We start from the raw sequence: 20,189 nt of genomic DNA on the forward strand, positions 1-20,189 counted from the left end.
CACTCTGTATGAAAACTCTCAATATATACATCTCTATATATAGAAATAACTAGACACACACAAAAGATCTTGAATTTAAAAAACATTATATTTCAAAAACATACATATAAAAAATGATTCAGTCGATAAACTTATGTGACAAATCTTTCAACAAGTCTTCCACAAACAACACCAGTTCCACCAAAAATATTCAACTGATTGAACGATCTAAGAAACAGTACGGTTACATAAAAAAATAAAACCTAGGTGAAAAATAATGAGCCTGCACAGATCAGGTCAGAGGCCTCGCACTTCCCACAGCAGGATCTCATTATAAGCCACAGAGAAAAGAAGTGTCCCAGAGGGAGAGAACTGGCACGTCTGCAGTGAGTCGCTGTGCTGCAAGAAGTCCTGAAACCTGCCACTTGTTGACTTGATCAGCTTCAGCACTCGCTCTGATAAGACACGAGATACACAGCGAATAATTCATCACTGGCCAGAAGCCAACCAATGCAGCTTTAATGTTTTTACTGGAACCATGTGACACATTTAAAATATAAGCAAACAAATGAAAAAGAAAAAAACCTCAGCATTTACCATGTGATCCCACAGCTACAAGATGACTCTTAGAAGACAGGCTAATGCATGTGGCCCAGTGGGGGAAGGAAATCTTCTTGATTATCTGCAAATAGGAATAAAAACAGGCTTCACACACTGTCTGTGTGCAACATTTGCTAGTATACGTTCATAAAAAAAAAGAATAAAAAAAAAAAAAGAATAATTCGAAGCACTAATGCAGTGAAGCAAAGAGAAAATGTACAGTGGTACCTGTTTTTTAGTGAGGCTATAAAAAGACAGCTCTTTCTCTACTCCGTAGCCGGTGTAAACCACCAGGCTGTGGTCTGCTGGGCAGAAGGAAGCCATGCTGGGGGGCAGGCTGTCACCCTACAACATATGGAAGGAACAAAAAATATTAGATGGAGACGGGTAAAAAAAACCCTGTTTCTTTAAAATGGAAAATGTTTATTAATTAACAAGAGAACTTAAACTCATCATATAAATATGCCTGATGTAGCCACACAGACTCATTTTCATCTGCAGTCGTTGGCTAGTTGATAGCATATTAAATTCGTCAACAAAACAGAGCCATGTGAGCAGAATTAAAGACAGAAACACATGTAACGCAAAGCACATACCCAACATTTCTCTGGTTACCGAATTAGAAGCTCGACTGCAAAAAACTTGTTTTCTTGAGGCATATTTTACAGTCACCTCTGGAAAGCGCTCTGAATGTACATTACCTTTGTTTAATGTACTCATTAAGAGGAGGTGGAGGGGCAGAAGAATCCTGCTTCTTGGTTTTAACATACAGATACATCCTCGTATCATCAGCATATTATTAGCTCATCATTGTGTCATCTGGCAAGTTACTGTAGGAGGGCAGTTTTTTTTTTTAAACAGGTTACAACTAATATTTTTTCCCTTTCACTGTACAGAGCAACACAATCTTTTGTTTACAGTGCATTACTCACTAAAACTCTGTGCATATTTAAAGTCTAAATGTACTTCAGTCCTGTGCTGGTAGGATTTATGCTCAAGCATAAAATGAGGATGAGCAAAAGAAATACAGCCCTTCAATCCTACATTGGGGTTGAAGGGCTCTCGCTATGCTGTTGGAATGTTTTTGCAGACACTGCAAGCCAATATAGAGTTCTATATAGTTCTGTGTGACCCTGTTTATGCCAGTCCAGCTGTAGCAGCAGTTTCTATTTATGCACTTATCAAAAATTTACTTCATATATTAGCTGCATCAGAAACTTGACATCCCCCCCAAAAAAACCAAAAACCCCCAAACAAAACAAAAAGCCATTGAAGTGACATTTCAACTCATTACTATGCACTGTTACTTAAAATACCGATTGTACCGTGAAATGGGCGGGAGCAGGAAATGACAGCCAGTCTAGCAGATTACACTTGTCCTTCATCCAGTCGGCAGCCCACACACTGACGCGCCTGTCAGCGCTCGTGGCCAACCACAGGTCATTTCCTTCCAGCCCAAAATTTTCACACTGGGGTCGAGAAGATAAAACAGTGTCAGAAAGGTACTGATGAAAGAAAAATGGTTTTAAGTATCACTAAAGTTAGACGTCTTGCTTTTAAATAGTTTCACACAGGATCATTAACTCTAGCTAATATATTTCTGTGTATAAGAAGCAGGGTTCACTGAGGAATTTTAGTGTTTCTCTCACTGATTAATACTGACCATAAAGTTTATTACCAGTTCACATTTACATCTTCAGCTTCATTTTCACACATGCAGTGGGATTTGCAGACATTACCCAGAGGAGTGACAATGCACATACCCAAATGAATCAGACTTCGCTTTAGCACAGTCTATGTGATGTCCAGTTAGGCCCAGTTAGGTGTCAACAGTGCAGGTAATTAAAGAAAGTGTGTGGGTTATGTGTCCTGCCTGCACGTTGTACCTACATCAGTGTCGCGCAGGTGTGAGAACGTGTGCTGTGGGGTCTATGAGCAACATGTGAGTCTCTGCAGAACTTTAAACTTAAGGATGAAAATATCCAAAAAGGAATGATTCAGAACACTGTTTTGATTCTGTGACTGGTTCTATCGAAACGACCTCAGCTGCAGGTTGTTTATATATCATTTTCATATATATTGCTTAATCTCTTGTGGTTGGTTTCCAACATCTGCCACGGTTTCTGTTGTTCTGACTTCAGAGAGCTGACCTGTTCAATCACACACTGGATTGTGGTGATCATCGCTCCTTTGTGGTCCTTTATGACTCGAATAGTTGCTCCATTTACCGGGCTGCTGACGGCTACCAGACCATTCTTCCCAGCTGAAAGGATCACATGACCTGTACAGTGGGGGACAAAAAAAAGTTCCAAAGCTACAACTGGATGAAACATTAAATTTTACTTCCAGAACAGTAATGCACAAAAGAGCAAGTCCTTCCTGTGAGTATTTTCACTGAACAAAGTGACGTAGCTGAAATATATTATCACACTCTTATTCCTGCAAAGCAGATAAAATGTAAATACACTACATTCAGCTCTCCTCTCTCACCATTAGCTGAGTACTGGATGGCAGAGATAGCCACGTGATGGGGATGCAGCTTCATCTCCATCTCTGTTGAGGCGAGCCGAAAGATCCTTACAGTCCCGTCACTGTATCCCCCAGCCACGTACGTGCTGTCTGCACTGGAAAAAGGGCTCCAGCACACACAGTCACAAGCCTGATGAAGACATGAAACAAATGCATGAGCTGCTTATTAATTTTCAGCTTCAATAATTCTGTGATATTACTGAGATTAGCATCGATGCCAATGTGTTCATTACAGTTTTGCTTTGATGCTTTCAGTTGGTGTAGAAACTATCCAACATGATTCTTGTGGCAAAATCCCCTTTGAGTGTACTCACTCACCTGGTTGAGCACCTGGAACTGCACCACCAGCTCATAGCTCGAGGTTGACCACACCCTCACGCTGCCGTCCTCGCTGCAGGTGGCAAAGTGGCTCTCGTCAAAGCTAAACGCTACGTCATTCACCTGGAGAGCAGAGAACACACAGAGACGCAAGTGTTTTCTCTAGCCTGAAGATAACATTCAACAAGCAAACAGAGCATCCTCAGAGATCTTATTAAGACATTTCTGGCATTTTCTTGCTACAGGTTCTGCATATTTTTTCACAACAGCCCATTCTGTTGTATCAGGCGCAGATTATTATTGTGATTAATGCCTGCTGTGCATCTCTCTTAAGAGAGAAAAAAGGCTTATAGAAAGACCAAAAAATAAACAAGAGAACAGCTGTGGGAGGTCAGATAAACAGACAAATCAATATGTAAACTGAACGTGAATAACCAAAAGCAATGTCAAAAAAGAAGCATTTAATAAAAACTGATCTGATAATGTCAGGCTTTTCACAGTCTACTCTTTGTGCTGTGGACAGATTGCACTTACTTAATGACAGGCAGCCTTTGAATTTCATAAAGAAGCCAATTAACTAATCATTAAACCCTTAATAATTTTATATTTTCCGTTCCTCTGAACTCCAGGGAGTCATTTTTATGCTTTTGTCTTAGAACTACCAGAATCTCCAAGTCTCTAATGCTTTATAATCATTTAAGTGTTAATTTTGTTGAGGTCTGTTATTTCTTTATAATTTTTCCCTGTTCAAACAGGATTATGGACTCTATCTATTAGCAGGAGAGGCAGAAAGGTTTTCTGCTGAGTATAAAAGAGATAATGGTGGGCTAATTTATTTGAAATGAAGAGGAAATGATTAATAGTCTTCAACATCTGAGCTTGAAGCACTTTCGATCCTTATCATACATGGACTGGATCTGTGAGGGGTAAAATCAGCAGCTTGGATTGATTATACCTGCAGCTATACAAATATAAAGAAACATTTTCTAAATGAAAAAGGAAAAGAGTGTCAAGTCGACATTACAGAGAGCCTTCTGTAAACAACACAGGACACATCAGCTCTATAACAAATCAGTTTTTATAATGATGCTATGTGCAGTTGTATATTTTAACAGTCACATTCATTAATACACATTTAAGGTATAACATGCAATCAGCCCACAAGAACATTATTATTTCTGTGTCACGAGCTAATGATTCCTAAATGTCACACTGGTACCTTAGTTTTGTGGCCGCTGACCAGTCGGATGTTGCTGTTATCTGACCAGTTGATGTACCAGAGGGTTCCTGCCGTGGTTCCAACAATCCCCATGTCCATTGTGTTATCGAACGATGCACTCACTGTTGCCCCATCCAGCATTATCTCTTGCGCCAACACCACTGCTGTCCCACTGAAGCACAGACAGAGGTGCTCATAAGCACTGATCCACCATTAAAGTAGAGACAGGTCTCTGTTTTATTCTTTACCTGGTTCTTAATGTTTCAAAAAACACGACAGAGCATTATGCAGAGAAAGAGGTCAGCTTATAAGTGAACCACGAAGTGAAAAAGAAATCTGCATAAATACTGTTTCTCATTTTTTGTTCTTATTCATAACACAAATAACACTGCTCACTGTTAGAGACAGACAGCCAATGACAACCATTTTATTAAGCACATTTTAAGACAACTGCCCAGATAACTTATTTTTATGAAGACAAAGGATAGAAAACAGACCTAAAGTGAAAAGGGGGGAATGAGTTGGCCCACAGTGAAGGAGAAGTAGTCATGAAATGTTCTGCAAATGTGGAAAATATTTCAAGACTATCCGATGATGACAACAAACTGGCTGAGAGAATGGCAAGTATGTGCAAAACAACTCGAATGTCAGGCAACTTGAAGAACACTAAATTTTAAACATGGTTAATTTACAAGGTTTCTCTTACTTGCACATTTCCACATGAGTTATTTTACCATGCTCACACCTTCAGAATTCTTCTCTTGACTTACAATACTGAATCAGAGGAAAACCGGCAAAATCTGTCCATAACCTGTGAACTTTTTACCTTTTACTTGGTTGTTTTGCACACACTTGACAAACATCTTTTCTTCCTAACGCTTTCCCCCTCTTCTAGAATTAAAGAGACCTCTGGGATGAGAGATGAAAGACCATTTCTCTTCTTTTCTAGAGCTCAAGTCGACCACAGACACAGACTTATGCTCTTCTACCCATTATTTACAAGTCAGTAATATAAAAATATAAAAATACAGAATTACCTGTAAATCTATGCTATGATTATGTTATTGCTCCTGCAACATACACCCAGACAGTGCAATGGATGAAAGCAGTAAAACAGTTAAACATTATTTACCTTTTGCCCTGTATTCTCGTTAGTAAACTGACTGAGGATTGTATATTTGTATTAATGAGATGATATAATGAGACAGGAGGGATCATTCAAAATTGAGCAACAGACCTGTCTTCCACACCTCTGCCCTTTTCCTCAGCCTTCAAGCTCTGAACCGCTTCTACCTCCCACAGTCGCAGCCAGCGGGTGTTGCTGCCTGTGAGGAGGCGGTTCCCTCGACACAGCAGCACACCTACACCAAGAAAACACATCAATTCAGTTTCAAGTGGCAGAAGCTGTATATCCAAGATATCTCTATCTAAGCTGCACTAGTGATGCTGTTGTGTTTTTTTCCTGTGTGGTGAAATGTCACGCTATCATGAACACATGGAGGATTTTGCCTATTTGTACCAATTTCTCCTTCGTCGGCTTCCCAGGTCATTAAGCAGCGCTGCGTTCTAACATCCCAGGTGCAAACATGTCCTCGGTTTGTGCCGGTGAACAGGAAGTCATCCATGTGGTAGCAGAGAGCCGTCAGCTCCACATCACCCACCTCTGCTGGTGTTTTCACCCTCTGGACCTATATGGGTAAAGGAAAAGTCAATCTTCATGTAAGTAAAGTAAAATCATTTCTTTTACATTTCAATGATGGCTACATTATGTGGCCCAAAACTCCTGATCAGGTAAGAAAATCTTATTGTGTGTGTTTATGGATTTTTTGTGGTCGTTAACCTTGAGGTCTGCATCCTGGCCCTGTGTGTGGAGAAAGCAGAAGTATACCCCATCGGTGCCCACGCAGGCCATCTGACTGGCTGCTGATGGGCTGAAAGCAGCATCGTGGACTGGTCCTGACACCCTTACACTTGACAGCATCTGGAAGTTCCTACTGCTCCACAGAGCCACTTCCGGGTCAGAGAAGTCTCCTGTGTAATGGTGAAGAGTCACAAGCCAGTAGCAGTTATACGATTTGCAGCAGATGAGACGATTGCTGTCAGCTACTTTATAATACGGAACAAACACAAAGAAAAGAAAAGTTCAACTGCAATCGGATACGACACTGACCAACAGAGAGAAAGAAACAATCATCCCTGGAAAACGCAAGACACTGGACGGCGCCGCTGTGGTAGGAGACACTGCGACGACATGTTCCACTCTGGACGTCCCAAATGGAGATAAGGCTCCTGCTGGAGTTAGTGCCACCAGCTGATGCTATAGTCTGAGAATGAAATAAAGACACAAACAACCCAATACACAGTTGATTCATATTGCTGACAGTTACATCATATAGCTCTCTGTGATGAAAGTATTACACTCTCGGAAAAACACAACAAAAAATGACTGTCACATTGTTGTGGAGGAATTTTGACCTACTTTACTTTACAACATTGCTTCAGTTGATTGAGGTTTGTGGGCATTTGTTTGTGCACAGCTCTCCAAACGGTCTTGCTTGAGGTCAGGTTGAGGTCTGGACTTTGACTGTGCTATTGTGACGCTCTGATTGCTTTCTTTTTCAGTCATTCTGTCGTAGATTTGCTGCTGTGCTTGGGATCATTTCAGCCAGGCTGTAGCTGCTGTCCCCACATTTTACCCTAGAATACTTTGATAAATAGAGGAGTTCATGGTCGACTCAATGACTGCAGGGTTCCCAGGTTCCTCTTGCTTTTGTCAGGCCAAACAACAGTTGCCTTCTTGGATACAAAGCAAAGAAGTGTAATCTTCTAGAAACTTTTCATATAATACAACTCTAGTTCCCTATATGTGCATTCATTTTAATTAAATATAATTATCAATCACTATTTGGCTGTGGTCACTTTCCCTCTCGTTTCTCTTTGATTTTATTAGAGAAGCCTTTTCATAATGACCAGGAGTGTTTGGTTTCAGCACACAACTAAAAAATGTGGTTATTTTGTACCTTGATCATAGCAGACCACACCTGATGCTCCACCAGTCATTTCATATCAGATAATATTTCAGATAACATACCTGTAGAGTTTGAGTACTGAGTTTCGAACTAAATTTTTTTTTACCTGTGCATCATTTGTAACCGCAAGGCACGAGATCTCTTCTCTGTGGCCCTGCAAGTGTCTCTGACTTCCTGTATGAAGATCCTCCACGACCACCACACATCCGCAAGAGTATGCAAATAAACCTGCAACGGAAAATAACTGCTGGGTTTAAGCAATGCTATACTAGGTGGCTCGTTTTAAAAGCTGCTATGAGTAGAAAAGTGTTTCGTGCATTTGATTTGAAAGTTGGATTTTTACTCAAGTTTCAATAGTAGTAGCCAGTGTGCTTTAGGTTACTTTTATTTGTTTGATCAAGCTTAAGTTCATACCATAACTCTGATGTCACACAATATTTTCAGTTTTACTTTTATGTTTTTCTTTCAGAATATCATCTTAACCTTGGTCGGGGCTCCACACCATGTTGCCACGCCCATTGCCATTGTAGCCAATCACTGCTTTGAGCCTTATGCCTTCTTCTTGTGCTTCTGGAGCTACAACAGACTAGAAGAGAGAAGAAAATAAGACAGGACAGCAAATCTAAAGAAGCATATTGTGGCTGCAGTGTCTGTTTACCTGATCAAGTGATGATGTCTTGAAACGTGGGATAAAGTGCTTGTAACAGTCTGGACGTACTGGCTTCTTTTGTTTCAACTCAGCTGAAAGGCAAAATGGCACCAATTTAAAAAACAAAACAAACAAAAAAATGAGAAAGCTAAACAACAGCAATATAATACCAAAACCCCCCAAAACATTGCATTTACAAGTGTCCATATAACTGCTATTTAGGGGAGAACCGTTGATCAGATCTGTCACTTTGAGGAAGGAGACAGCAGGTCTGGGATCAGAGGAAAGACCTGAACCAGTCTCTGGTGCTGATGCAGTTGGGATTGTCTTTGCTGGGGTGTCACAAGAAAACAAGGACCCCAAATCTGAGTGAGACAGAAAAAAACTGTTGCTTTAAAAGCAAACTTGACTGTATTAAATTTACAGATTATATGACAAAAATTATCAATGGCAATAACTCTAACAACTTAAAATCTACAAGCAGATTGATTATCAGTTTCTCAGAGCAAACCATCAGTATAAGACTGTGCACAAAGTCCCAGACTGATCAGCTAATCATACAGTCCACCACAGACAGGAACTACAAGCGGAAGCAGACGAACAAAACACAAATTTACCTCGGTGTCCAACCCGGTCAATGCTGCTGATGTCCAGTCGTGGTGGTGGTGAGGAGGGGAGCGGCGCTGTCTTTCGAGGCATACCGTTGGACAATTGTATATCATCAACTTCAGTGTCTGTTAAGTTGTTATATAAAATTGCAAGACCAACTATTTATTTCAAATTGGTAAAAGCAAAAGAATGAGATGCATTTTGCATCATTAAAGCAAGACTGAACTGGAGCAAACTAAATATGTCACCTGGTTTCGGAGCGTAGCTTATTTTGAAAGGTGAGCTGTGAGTGAAGACAGAGACAAATAAATATGAACCAATATAGGTTATAAACATTTGTTAAGAAGACTCAAGAGTGATTATTACCAACTGTGAGCTGTAGAGTTTACAGGATTTGCCAGGAAGTCCCAAAGAAAAATGGCATCCCCGACTGAGATCACTCCCAGTTGGTCAGGGGTGAAGCTAAGCTGCCGAATAGGATGACTGTGGCCTATGAACATCTGGTAGAAATGAACACATTTAACTTCACAACATTAACTCCTAAAACATCAGCCTCCTACTACTGTCTGTTCTCTACAGCTGACATAATTTCTACAATCCTCATCAAAATTAGTGCAATGTGACCTGTAGCCACTCAATACTTGCAAAACTATAACTACAATCAGACAATTGTATGAAATAATATGATCCATTACAATAAAATCTTTTAGAATCCATTAAAACACTGACATAATAAGCCTTCTTTAGACTTTTTCAACATGTATGATTATGTCACCCGTACTTGTAAAATAAGGCAGCAAGCACGACTTTATCAAACATTTAGTAATACTTTATAATACAGTCCATGTCTAAGGGATCATTTCCTTTTTATCAAATGGTAAATCAATGTACCTTAGTTTGAAAGTACAGCATACACTTAAAGATAGATACACGAGAATAAGGGAATAACAAGTCAGGTTTTTACACACACACACACACACACACACACACACACACACACACACACACACACACACACACACACACACACACACACACACACACACACACACACACACACACACAAGAAAAACAAAATTACTGTAAGTAATTTCAAAAAAGGCCAAACAAGTTATGCTGTAAGCAACTTTAAGCACTACATAATTTCTTGATAATTTTAGAAAAAAAACCCATATTTTACAGTTTTACAAGTACAACAGTGTACTTTTCAGGGCGCGGGCCATATGATGGCGGGGTTTAAACTTTCCTAATTTCAAGGTGTTTTACTTTTGAAATTTACATTTGAACAGTGATTGTGAAAGAAAATAAATAAGTCAGACTTGGCTCCATCACTATAAGGTCACACGGTGATGCAAATGTTGATGCTATTATTTTCTTTCTTTCCATTTCTAAGTGAGAACAGTCCTTATCACATTTATATTGGTGAAATAAAGGCACAAGTAATCCACTCCTTGATGTGACACACACAAAAGTATGGTGTGTATACAATTTAAAATGCACCTACATTCTAATTATTTTCTTGCTTTCTATAAAAACCTGGCTTGTTATCCTCTAATTCTGGTGTGTCTACCTTTAAGCACTTTTTAGGTAAAAATTATAATGTAATTTGAAATAAAATACATTTAAATTCCATGCAATTGTATTCATCATTATTATATATAATCATATTAAAATTACACCCTTTGTCATGAGCTGTATTGTAAAGTTTTACCAAGTACTTTAGTTGATAATATTTGTTCTAAAGAGTCTAAGTTACTCTTTTGTTGACTACCTGTGAGTTAATATCAAGCTGCATGTTATAATCCCACACTTTCACAGCGTTGTGTCCGGCTGTCAGCAGGAAACGACCATCGTCACTCACAGCCAGGGACGAGCAGTAGTGTTTGTGCACTTTAGACAGCTGTCAGAAAAACCGAAAAACAACACTCAGAAACAAAGAGATACAAACTGTGTTCATAAAACGATACAATAATATCTTAGTTACTATATTATGACAAACTTCTAAGCTTCTTGTCTTGTAGCACCATATATCTCTAAAGAGAAAACCAACCCCAGGCATCTCCCATGTTTCTGTCTTAAGCAAATACTCAGTCTTGGAACCACTCAACAAGTAATTCATGGATTTTACAACAAAGCTGTTGTGAACAGTTACCTCTCGGAGGAGGCGGCCTGTCTTGGTGCAAACCCAGAGGATCTTGTTACCAGATGTGGCAACCAACAAGTGTTTGGTGGAGGCCGGAGGGAAGCAGACCTTCAGGGCAGAATCCAGACGGGGACTCTCTACATCCAAAATACTCACATCTACATGTAGCAGCTACAAAAGAAGTTATGTGTCAGTGTGGACAGGGTAAGACAGAAGAACCCAGACTCTAATGCTCAAAGTGAAAAGTGCAGATTGTACGGTGTGAGAGTTGACCTCATCAAGAGTCCGTGCGTCAGCAACGGTGACAGTGTACTCTGAGGGACCGACAAAAGCCAGGCAGCGACTGTCGCTGCTTACTGTGAGCGCGTCTGGAGCGCGCTCAGTGCCTCGAGCCACCACATTACCTAACCGAAAAGGTATAGAGTGTCAAGCCAGCTTATATTTGTAATTTAAAATAGTGTAAGTAATTGACCATGTTCAACCAAATAAAAAACATTATCTACATAACACAGTTGTTCCTAGTAGAAGTGCAATGAATGAAAATCAGCACTTTTGTTGCAATAAAACAAACGTTGGAGAAAAAACTAATCCAAAGGAAAAGAAAAGAATAACAGCTTTTAAGCTTTGTGGGCAGATAAATCCAACATGTGGCTCTGCAGCAGCCTGCAGCAGAGGGTAGATAGACATAAGAGTCCAGTTTAACTACACTTTTTCTAAAACTAATAACCAAACTAAAAGTCTGGTTTACGTGTTATCTTATAGGCTTTTAAAATTAAACAGTACATGTTATGGCACAGTGAGTTATTCCCATTTGATGCTGTGTCTGCAGAAAAGTTCTACTTATGGGTAACATATGGTGTACTAAGAATAACTTGAAGTGGTTGTTTGTATACATACACACAACTTTGATGACACTGTGCTCTTCCTCAGAGGAATTATAAAGTGCCAGAGACCCCTGTGAGTCGGCGCTGTACATGAACTCGCCGTCTGGAGAAAAGGCAAGACCCACCACTTCACCTCTGTGCTGCCTGTGTAAAAATAAATACATATAAATGGAAAAAGCTTCTTCACTGCCACCGGTGCCGACTCCGGGCTAGTTAAAACGTACTTATGATCCGCCAGCAGCTTGGCACTGGAGATTGCAAAGACTCTGACCATGCCAGAGCTGAAACCACAGGAGAAGATCTGCTCCCCCGGATGGAAGGCTACTGAGCAGGGGCTGTCTTCAGATACAAAATCATACAGCTGAACACAAGACAAGAGAAACATCGCTCTGATCAATAAATGTGCTACTGGTAATGGGGACAGTTTCTGTATACTTGTTTTCTTTTTTAGTTAGACCTGGTGGAGGGAATCCATATTCCAGATTCGCACTGTGCCATCAGAAGAAGCTGTTGTGAGATGCCGATGAATGCCGTCGACGCTGAAGCCGAGCACAGTGTCTGTATGTGACCTCATCAGTGTGTTGTAACCACGGCTGCTCACATCAAGGAAGCCCAGGTTACCAGTAGAGGTGGCAGCTAGGACGCGAAGGCTATCAAATGAGATTAGCGCCGTGCTCACAGGTCCCTCGTGCTCTGGAAAAATACAAATAATGTACATAGCCAGCTATTTTTAAACAGCCCAGGATCACCAACAGTTAGCCACACTAACAGCAGAAAATGCCATAGCTGCTGTACTCCTTGATGGAGAGCCTGTAGAGGTGGCTGCTTCAAATTCAAATCCGCTCATACACCGAAACTCCTGAAGACGGAAAGTGAGTGTATCGAGTTCACAGATTTCTCATATCAGGCAAATACTGCTCATACTCTTAATTTAAACACCACTAAAACAGAGAGTACACTTAAAGCTTAGCTCAACCTCATCCATCCATCTACAATGTCATCAAAGTAGTGAGAATGTTTTAATTCAGTTATCTAATGTGTGTCTATAACATTAGTTAAATCAGAAAGGTCTGAGAAACAAAAACATAAATAAATCTTACCCATCAAAGCTCTAAATATTCATCACCTAAAGATTAAATCACTGCCTCTGGTAACTGTTAGCTACAGGTGAATGTTAGGCCATCTCATGACTGCGCCTACCAGCTTCCAGGAAGACTGTAGAAAAATCAAAGGGCCAGAGCCGCAGGAAGCCATCTTCAGAGCCTGTGGCGCAGAATGATGAGGACACACTGATGCTGTTGATAGCAATGCCTGGACCTGGGATGGGACGAACACAGTCACATTATGGTCGTTTGACTTATTTTTTCAGGTGGGGGTTAATCATGTAAATTATCAAATGTTAAATTGAAGACAAGTTAAGTTTAGATAATGTCACCTGAAGAGAATCACGACTGTGAATTCTAACAACCCACCTGTATTAAAAGTCCATTTCTCTCTGCGGTCAGCATGTTGCGTCTGTGCAGGTAACAGCCTCCTCACGTTTTTAATAACAACGCTGCTGTAGTCTATTTCAAAGATATGCCCACTCCGAGTGCTGGCGTATCTATGGGGAAGAAGTTACAGAGCGAACATGTTCAGTGGAGTCAGATTCGTTTCACACTTCTCCTGAAGTTAAGAAAACCCGCGTGCTGATTTGCTCGCTCACAGTGTTCGATCATCAAGATGCTGCTCATCAGAGTTTCCCTCCTCAAAGGCCACATCTGTGAAATCCAGTGTTTGGTATTCATCCAGGTTGACTGGACAGGAACGCAGTGTGCCATTCCGCACTCGCCACAGACGAATATTTCCCCGACCGCATGACACCATCCTAAAAGCAGCACACATGCAGATTTTCCCATTGTCTCCATTCTCAACTACAGTGCGATACACTTAATTTTTCACACATTGCTTCTGCATTTTTATTTGTTTTTAATAAATAATTAATGGCAGAGTGTACTGTTGTTCATCTGAGGTTGAATTGTTATAAATGATGAGTCGATTGGTTGAAACTGTCTTTGCGGAATATCTCACTCCACAATGAAGTCTTCATTCTTGGGCTCTTCCTCACAATCCCCACAACACTGTTTGCAGTGTGACTCTTTGCATGCCTGCATTTAAATCTGATAAACCTTCACCTGTTTGCAGTTTATGAAGAGCTTCACAAGATCCACATGATGTCAGCACTAGAGATCAAACTGATCAACCTTCAGAGGACAGTGTCCTCAAAGCTTCCAACAGCTGAGAGAGTGACAATCCATTCGTTGAAGACTAATAACATGATGCTATACAGTATGGTAGAATGTGTGATTTAACATTTACACAAGTGCAAATGGTAAAACACACATATGCAGTACGGAGGTACCTTGTATCGTCAAAGAAGGCGACCTTCATGGTGTGAATGTCCACATCTGTGTGCGTTTTGGCCAAGATGGACACCTCTCCACCTTTGCTAACATTCAGAGTGTTCCACACCACAACCATCTGTGAAATAACACACAGACGCAATCACCCGACAGCTTTGCAGAATCAGACTCCAACAAGAAGAGCCATTTATAGCCTGATAAAAATAAAGTGGGTCAGTTTGGGTTAATATTATTAAAAGCTTCTTAGAATTGTTTCATCTTGATCTAACGACCTCTGTGACTCTACATCTAGAGATAATTCTTTTCATACATGGATTTTCATAAGATTTGAATGAATGGAACTCACTGTTTTATTGTGCTTATCTTTACCAACTCCACAGAGAATGCCACCGCCGTAGGAGAAGCTTCAAAATAGGAAGAGATGAATAGAAGAAAAATCTAATTTAACAAAACAAGGTTTTTAACAAACTTACACGTTATTGTTCTGTGTGATTGCAGTCGGTTACCTAAGACAGGATAACGAATGTGCATGAGTCCTGAACATGGCCACACAGTTTGCTTTGTGATAGTTCCACACCCGAACTACACTGTTGTTGCCAGTTTGCGCTGAGGCCAGGAGGGTTGTGTTACCATTAAAAGCCAGTGCAGACACCTACAAAGACACCAAGTGTAATATTGAATTTTAAGTATCTTATTTTGGATGTTTCACATTGCTGAGTTGGAGCAGGACACCGGATCTCATTTACTTTATCGGTGTGGCCGATGAAGAATCTCTGCTGGTTAGAGGATATCTTCATAGAGACGATAATTGCATGGCACGGATACACCACTTCATCGCCAGATTTGGACCACAGGGCCTACGGTGCAATGAAGTGCAGTTATTAAAATTTTTTTCAGGATTGATGGTTATGCGTTTTATTTAGGGGTTTAATTCCAGAGAACCATACACATTTAAAAGTAGCTCCTCCAAAGCCGATGATTCGATTGAGCCTGAGAATCGGATCTGGGAGCAGCTTCTAAAAGAAAGAGCAGAAAAAAAATGCTAAGATTTTAGAAACAAACCACGTCCTGGCGGCTGTTTTCGTTTCAATCTCCACCCTTTTACCTGCTGTTTGGCTTCTCTGGACAGTGACAGACGCATAGGCCGTGGAACAGGAGTGCACACAAACTGTAACATAACAAGGTCGACAGGTTTTCTCAAGCTCACACACAACTGTACAAAGAGCACTGAAGGACAAATACAGCAGAATGTACAAAGAATAGAATGTGCTATATAACAGGGCATCCTAAGCTTGGACATTTATTTTAATAGGAGGACTGAAGCATCACCTCATCTTCACTTTCTTCCCCACGTTTGCTCAGGCCTTCCTCAGCGTGCACATACACATGAACTCCACCATCATCAGCCTCAGAAGGCGGCCTGGACGCGAGTTTGTGTGAACCGGAGGATGCCAACAGATCATTCTGGTGAGTGGAGACTACACCCAGCTCAGGTATGCTGGCCACCACAGGGGTGTTATTTCTTGATAGCTAAGAAGAAAATAACATATATAGAAAGATGTACGCTTAAAAAAAAAAAAATCATAAGCCTCCACCTAATTATATACTTGGAGTGAAAACTGGTCCAATTGAAAGTTCTCTCTGCTTGGACCAATTTCTTCTTATTTGTGTGTCTATACTGTATGTGTAAAAATGACAACCAGTACAGCAAACGCTCTCAAAGTATTTTTACTAATGACCGTCTAAAGTGAGAAATGAGGAAAAAGGGGCTTTTAAAAGTGGTCTGGTTACATCTGGTTACAATGCAGGAGTTTAAATCTGTTTTAAAGGGTGAGAAAACAGTTCATTTGGTCAGAGTGACTGGTTTTGATGTTGCTCATGTAGTGACCTGTTACTGCACATGATTCAGATGTTTGCCTGTACTGAATGTCAGCTGTATCTCTTTTCTTCACATGTTCAATGTAATATTTATTGTAATTTATGCCGTTCTCCTGGCCTGGTCTCTCTTTAAAAAAGGATTCTTAATCTCAAAGATACATATTCCTTTATTTATCCAGGTAAAAGTATCTATACCGTACTATTCACCATGGAAGGAAAAATGTGCTAAATGTTATCAGTCTTACTAATTTTGGGTTGGTGATCTGGTGGATGAGGGACACACGATCTTGAACTGGTTTGCTGAGGCTGGGAGTAGACCCTGGAGAATACAATGGAAAATGGAAACCAGTCATCTACGATACATTACTACTGGTATTATTACCTTGATGAACACAAGCACCTCAGATTCCACATCCCATGAATCAGGCATGTAATATTGAGCCAGTAGTTTCATTTTCTTTGAGTTAAGACTTAATTTAACACCAGAAAGAAAGAACCGATTTAAGCATAATTGTGTTTTGAGGTGAGGCGAGCTCTTTCTTCAGTATATTTGGTGACGAGTGTCCTTTTCATTACTTACGATGCTCTGACTGTGGACTGCCATTCTGAATGGAGTCAAACGGTAACTTTGTACCTTCAGAGGGAAACCTGTTGGGTTAGGAAAAGTTGAATGACTTTGTAGCAGTGGTAAAGGCAGATAACATCTGTATTAAATCAATAACAATTTAGGCTGCAGATAGGTGTAAATATTTCTAAAATCATCACAAAAGGAAAAATCCACCCTTAAGACAGTATTCAAGTACATGTCCACATATTGAGAGCCTAAATGACTTTGCAAACAAAGAAGTTGTTGATATGGATTACAAATATTCAGCGTGGCTATGAGACTAATCTTTACCACTTTGCACCAAAATTTCAGTTTTTGTATCAAGAAAAGTGTTTTTTCTGGACTTTGCTTTAAACTGAATATCTATAGCTGTACCTGATGTAATCATACAGATCATGCCAGGAGCCTCCCTTGGACACAGGAAATGACATCTCTCTGGGTATGGCACCTGTTCCCTGAGACGAGGTCAGACCCATTAACTTAGCTTGACTGAAGGAAACTCCTGTTAAAAGATAATAACAATGAATAAGCAATGACTGGGTTAAAGATTTTAAAAGCTTCAACATGTGTGTCTGTGTGCAGCTGTATTTCATCATCTTTGCTCGTTGAATTGACTGGTTTTGCAGTTTTCTGTTCAGAGACACAGAAAAACACTGTCCAGTTTTCTTTTTCATAACTTGATCTGGCCATTTTAAACGAAAAACAGCAGTTAAACAATTAACTGCACATATAAAATATATACATGTACAGTAAGACGTCCATTGTTTGAAAGTTTTGCCCTCACCTGGGTCTAGCAGTAAGTCACTGGTAAACATGTTTTTCACTGTCATGTTGGCACATAACTTGATATTCTTCAGGTGACTGTAGGAGCGGCTGAGGTAGTCAGAAAGCGTGAGCTGCAGGTCCAGCATCAGACACGTCCAGCGCACTGATGTAGGAGCTGGACCCACCAAACCTATATCAAATAAAAATGTGTGATTTTTACAAAGTAACAGTCCCTCTGTATTAAATAATACTTTTATAGGATTTCTAAGAGTCCACAAGCTCATTAAAAAAGCGTCTGAGGGCATAGCTCAAGTAAGCAGTAGGGTTGTTTTCTCATAGACTTCAATACAAAAGCAGAGATGGGGCTTCTTTATGAAACCAAACTGACACTCCTCTAAGTCAGCCCTTAGAAATAATGCTGATTTTAGGCATTTCTGCATTAGCTTCACTTTTTAGATCCTTCTTATACAATCTGTGCAATTACTGGAAATGGCTTAAGTATACCAGGCAGCGTGAGTGTGAATAGTTTTTACCCCGTCTTGCAGATTTAGCTGTGTTTTCATAAACTGAATCCTTTGCAGCTCCACACAGGAAAGGAAACTGAAGCCATGTAGCTGTGGACTTGAACTCTTTGAACGTGTTGGAAAAGGAGATACGGACAACCTGACCCTCCTATAAAACACAGCACAGAGAAAGAGGGAACGCAGTCTTGATTTCTCTGAGCAAAAATGAATGATATGCACAATGGATCATGCAGCCAAATAAGGGATGATACCCCTGCAGCGACATCTAGGTGGACCACAAAGTATTTGCCGGGGGTCGGCCTGAAGAGGAGGTAGAAGAAGCGTCCTGTCAGCCCCAGGGACTGGCTGCTGTTTTTGGGAAGCAGGATGAAGCTGTTGGCAGGAACAGGGCCCCTGATCCTGAACACCGGACACTTCAGTGTCTTATCCTGAGAGACGCAATGTTGGACAAAACATTCAAACAATTAAAATTCTATTTATCTTTAGAAAAACTAATCCTCAACCTGTGTGAGGAGACAAACTAGTCTTTACTGATTTCATAAGGGTAATTCAGGCAAGTGTAGTGTGTACAAAGTTACCGTGTATGCTGACACATCCCCCTCTTTTGCCGACCTCTTCCACTCTTCTACTCGGACATATTTGAATATGTTAACGTAGGGATGCTGCCAATCTGCACAATTAGAAAAGCTGGAGTTAGGTTTAACTAGTTATTAACAACGTTTGACTCTCGTTTAAAATCAGGGTTTCTGTCTCTCGGTCTTCGTTGTTGTATTTTATATGGATTTCATTCAAACCTTTAAAGTGCACTTTACCTTTGTAGGCCATTGATAAATGCAGCAAACAGAAAATCCACCTGTTGATATCCCAGTCTGGAAGTTAGCTAGCAAGCAGACAGTTAACTAAATAACCGGGAAAGTTCCTTCTGCCTTCTCCGGAGCTCAAAGCCAAACATAACCTTTTATTGTTCACATCATAAGATGCGGGGTTTTCCAGTTTTCCCGGTACCGTGTAAACAGCAGCTCGTTCAACATTTGATACATATCAAAGCTGTTATTTGCTTCCCGCTCCAGCCTCCGCCGTTGCCAACGACAGCACGACGGCCATGACGTCATGACGCTTACTAGCGGGTTGCTTCCTTCTTCTTCTTCTTCCCCCGGTTTCACATGGCAGTATGCACATGTGATCCCCCTTTCGGTACAGAGTTGTGTCCAGCAATGCACAATCTATATCCAAAGTAAATATACTGTATGTTCTATGAGTCTTTTCGATATCTATCGATCGCATTAATTTTTGAACAATTACTGCAACAAATTTAGCACATTTGCCTTCTTCCCATAAAGCAAAGCGGGGGTTTTAAATCCCTGTACTCCTGGGTGATAACGTTTATAGAAGAAAATTAATAATGAAAAAAGCAAACTATATTACAGGACATCTCGCAAAGATGACTCTACATCGAATTTCCGTGTATAACTGCTTTTTCTTTTAAGTTTGCGATCTAGTTTGTGACTTGACTTGATCGAACTGTTCTATTCTTTACTTCACAACAGTTTAGTTTACTCATCGGTCATATTTTACTATAAATACCTGGGGTCAGCCATCCAAAGCAAACATGAAGAAGTGAAGTAGAGAGGTGATGAAGAGAGTGCAGGCAGGGGAAAGCAGGTGGAGATGAGTGTCACAAGTGTAAAGAGTCAAAGGGAAGATTTGCAAGATGGTAATGAGACCTGAGTGAAAGCTATGATATATGATTTGAAGATGGTGGTACTTTCAAAAAGATGTGAGACAAAATTAGAGAGGCAAGGCTGAGATGGTCTGGACATGCACAAAGGATGCTGAAGATGGAGATGAAGATGAAGACCACAGACAAGGTTATAGATGGAGTGAAGGAGGACATGTAGAAGGTTGGTGTGACAGAGGAGGATGGTAGGGACAGGGTGAGATGAAGGCTGATGATCTGCTATGGCGACAACTAAAGCAACCAAAAGAAGAAGAAAGGTCTCATCAACCCATAAACAAATCTATTTGCTTGGCTGATGTATAAACTTTTTAGTAGA

At 40.4% G+C, this 20,189-nt stretch overlaps 1 protein-coding gene across 4 annotated transcripts; it reads right to left on the reverse strand.

Annotated features, from left to right (window-relative positions):
• Positions 1 to 239: 239 nt before the first annotated feature.
• On the reverse strand, positions 240 to 19,239 carry wdr90 (WD repeat domain 90). Of its 4 annotated transcripts, none has more exons than XM_080873313.1 (43): positions 18,948 to 19,239; positions 18,714 to 18,805; positions 18,387 to 18,563; positions 18,145 to 18,283; positions 17,631 to 17,801; positions 17,222 to 17,348; positions 16,820 to 16,887; positions 16,485 to 16,558; positions 15,691 to 15,891; positions 15,467 to 15,529; positions 15,309 to 15,377; positions 15,108 to 15,218; positions 14,868 to 15,013; positions 14,708 to 14,765; positions 14,361 to 14,479; positions 13,665 to 13,826; positions 13,432 to 13,562; positions 13,160 to 13,276; positions 12,417 to 12,652; positions 12,184 to 12,320; positions 11,973 to 12,103; positions 11,349 to 11,479; positions 11,085 to 11,246; positions 10,704 to 10,832; positions 9,299 to 9,432; positions 9,181 to 9,215; positions 8,941 to 9,057; positions 8,554 to 8,688; positions 8,333 to 8,415; positions 8,158 to 8,260; positions 7,781 to 7,902; positions 6,816 to 6,969; positions 6,486 to 6,676; positions 6,165 to 6,333; positions 5,883 to 6,006; positions 4,646 to 4,817; positions 3,427 to 3,549; positions 3,070 to 3,238; positions 2,730 to 2,860; positions 1,905 to 2,048; positions 808 to 924; positions 577 to 661; positions 240 to 434 (listed from the first exon to the last, which is right to left on the reverse strand). In XM_080873313.1, the coding sequence occupies exons 1-43, from the start codon at positions 18,958 to 18,960 to the stop codon at positions 277 to 279; spliced, it is 5,430 nt and encodes a 1,809-aa protein (XP_080729439.1). In that variant the 5' UTR covers positions 18,961 to 19,239; the 3' UTR covers positions 240 to 276. The 4 variants fall into 4 exon arrangements, with proteins under 4 accessions (XP_080729439.1, XP_080729438.1, XP_080729437.1 ...); XM_080873312.1 differs by having other exon boundaries at positions 8,521 to 8,688; XM_080873311.1 differs by having other exon boundaries at positions 8,494 to 8,688.
• Between the last annotated feature and the right edge of the window lie 950 nt (positions 19,240 to 20,189).

The sequence above is a fragment of the Rhamphochromis sp. 'chilingali' genome, assembly GCF_963969265.1.
Source record: "Rhamphochromis sp. 'chilingali' genome assembly, chromosome: 22".
In the NCBI taxonomy this organism is placed as follows: Eukaryota; Metazoa; Chordata; class Actinopteri; order Cichliformes; family Cichlidae; genus Rhamphochromis; species Rhamphochromis sp. 'chilingali'.

What these genes read in the sequence shown, in the direction of transcription:
- wdr90 (XM_080873310.1), bottom strand. An exon ending in GGGATGTGTCAGCATACACG is followed by an intron (nt 18,564 to 18,713) that starts GTAACTTTGTAC and finishes TGCGTCTCTCAG; the next exon opens with GATAAGACACTGAAGTGTCC. An exon ending in TCAGCGGCCACAAAACTAAG is followed by an intron (nt 3,550 to 4,645) that starts GTACCAGTGTGA and finishes TCTGCTCTCCAG; the next exon opens with GTGAATGACGTAGCGTTTAG.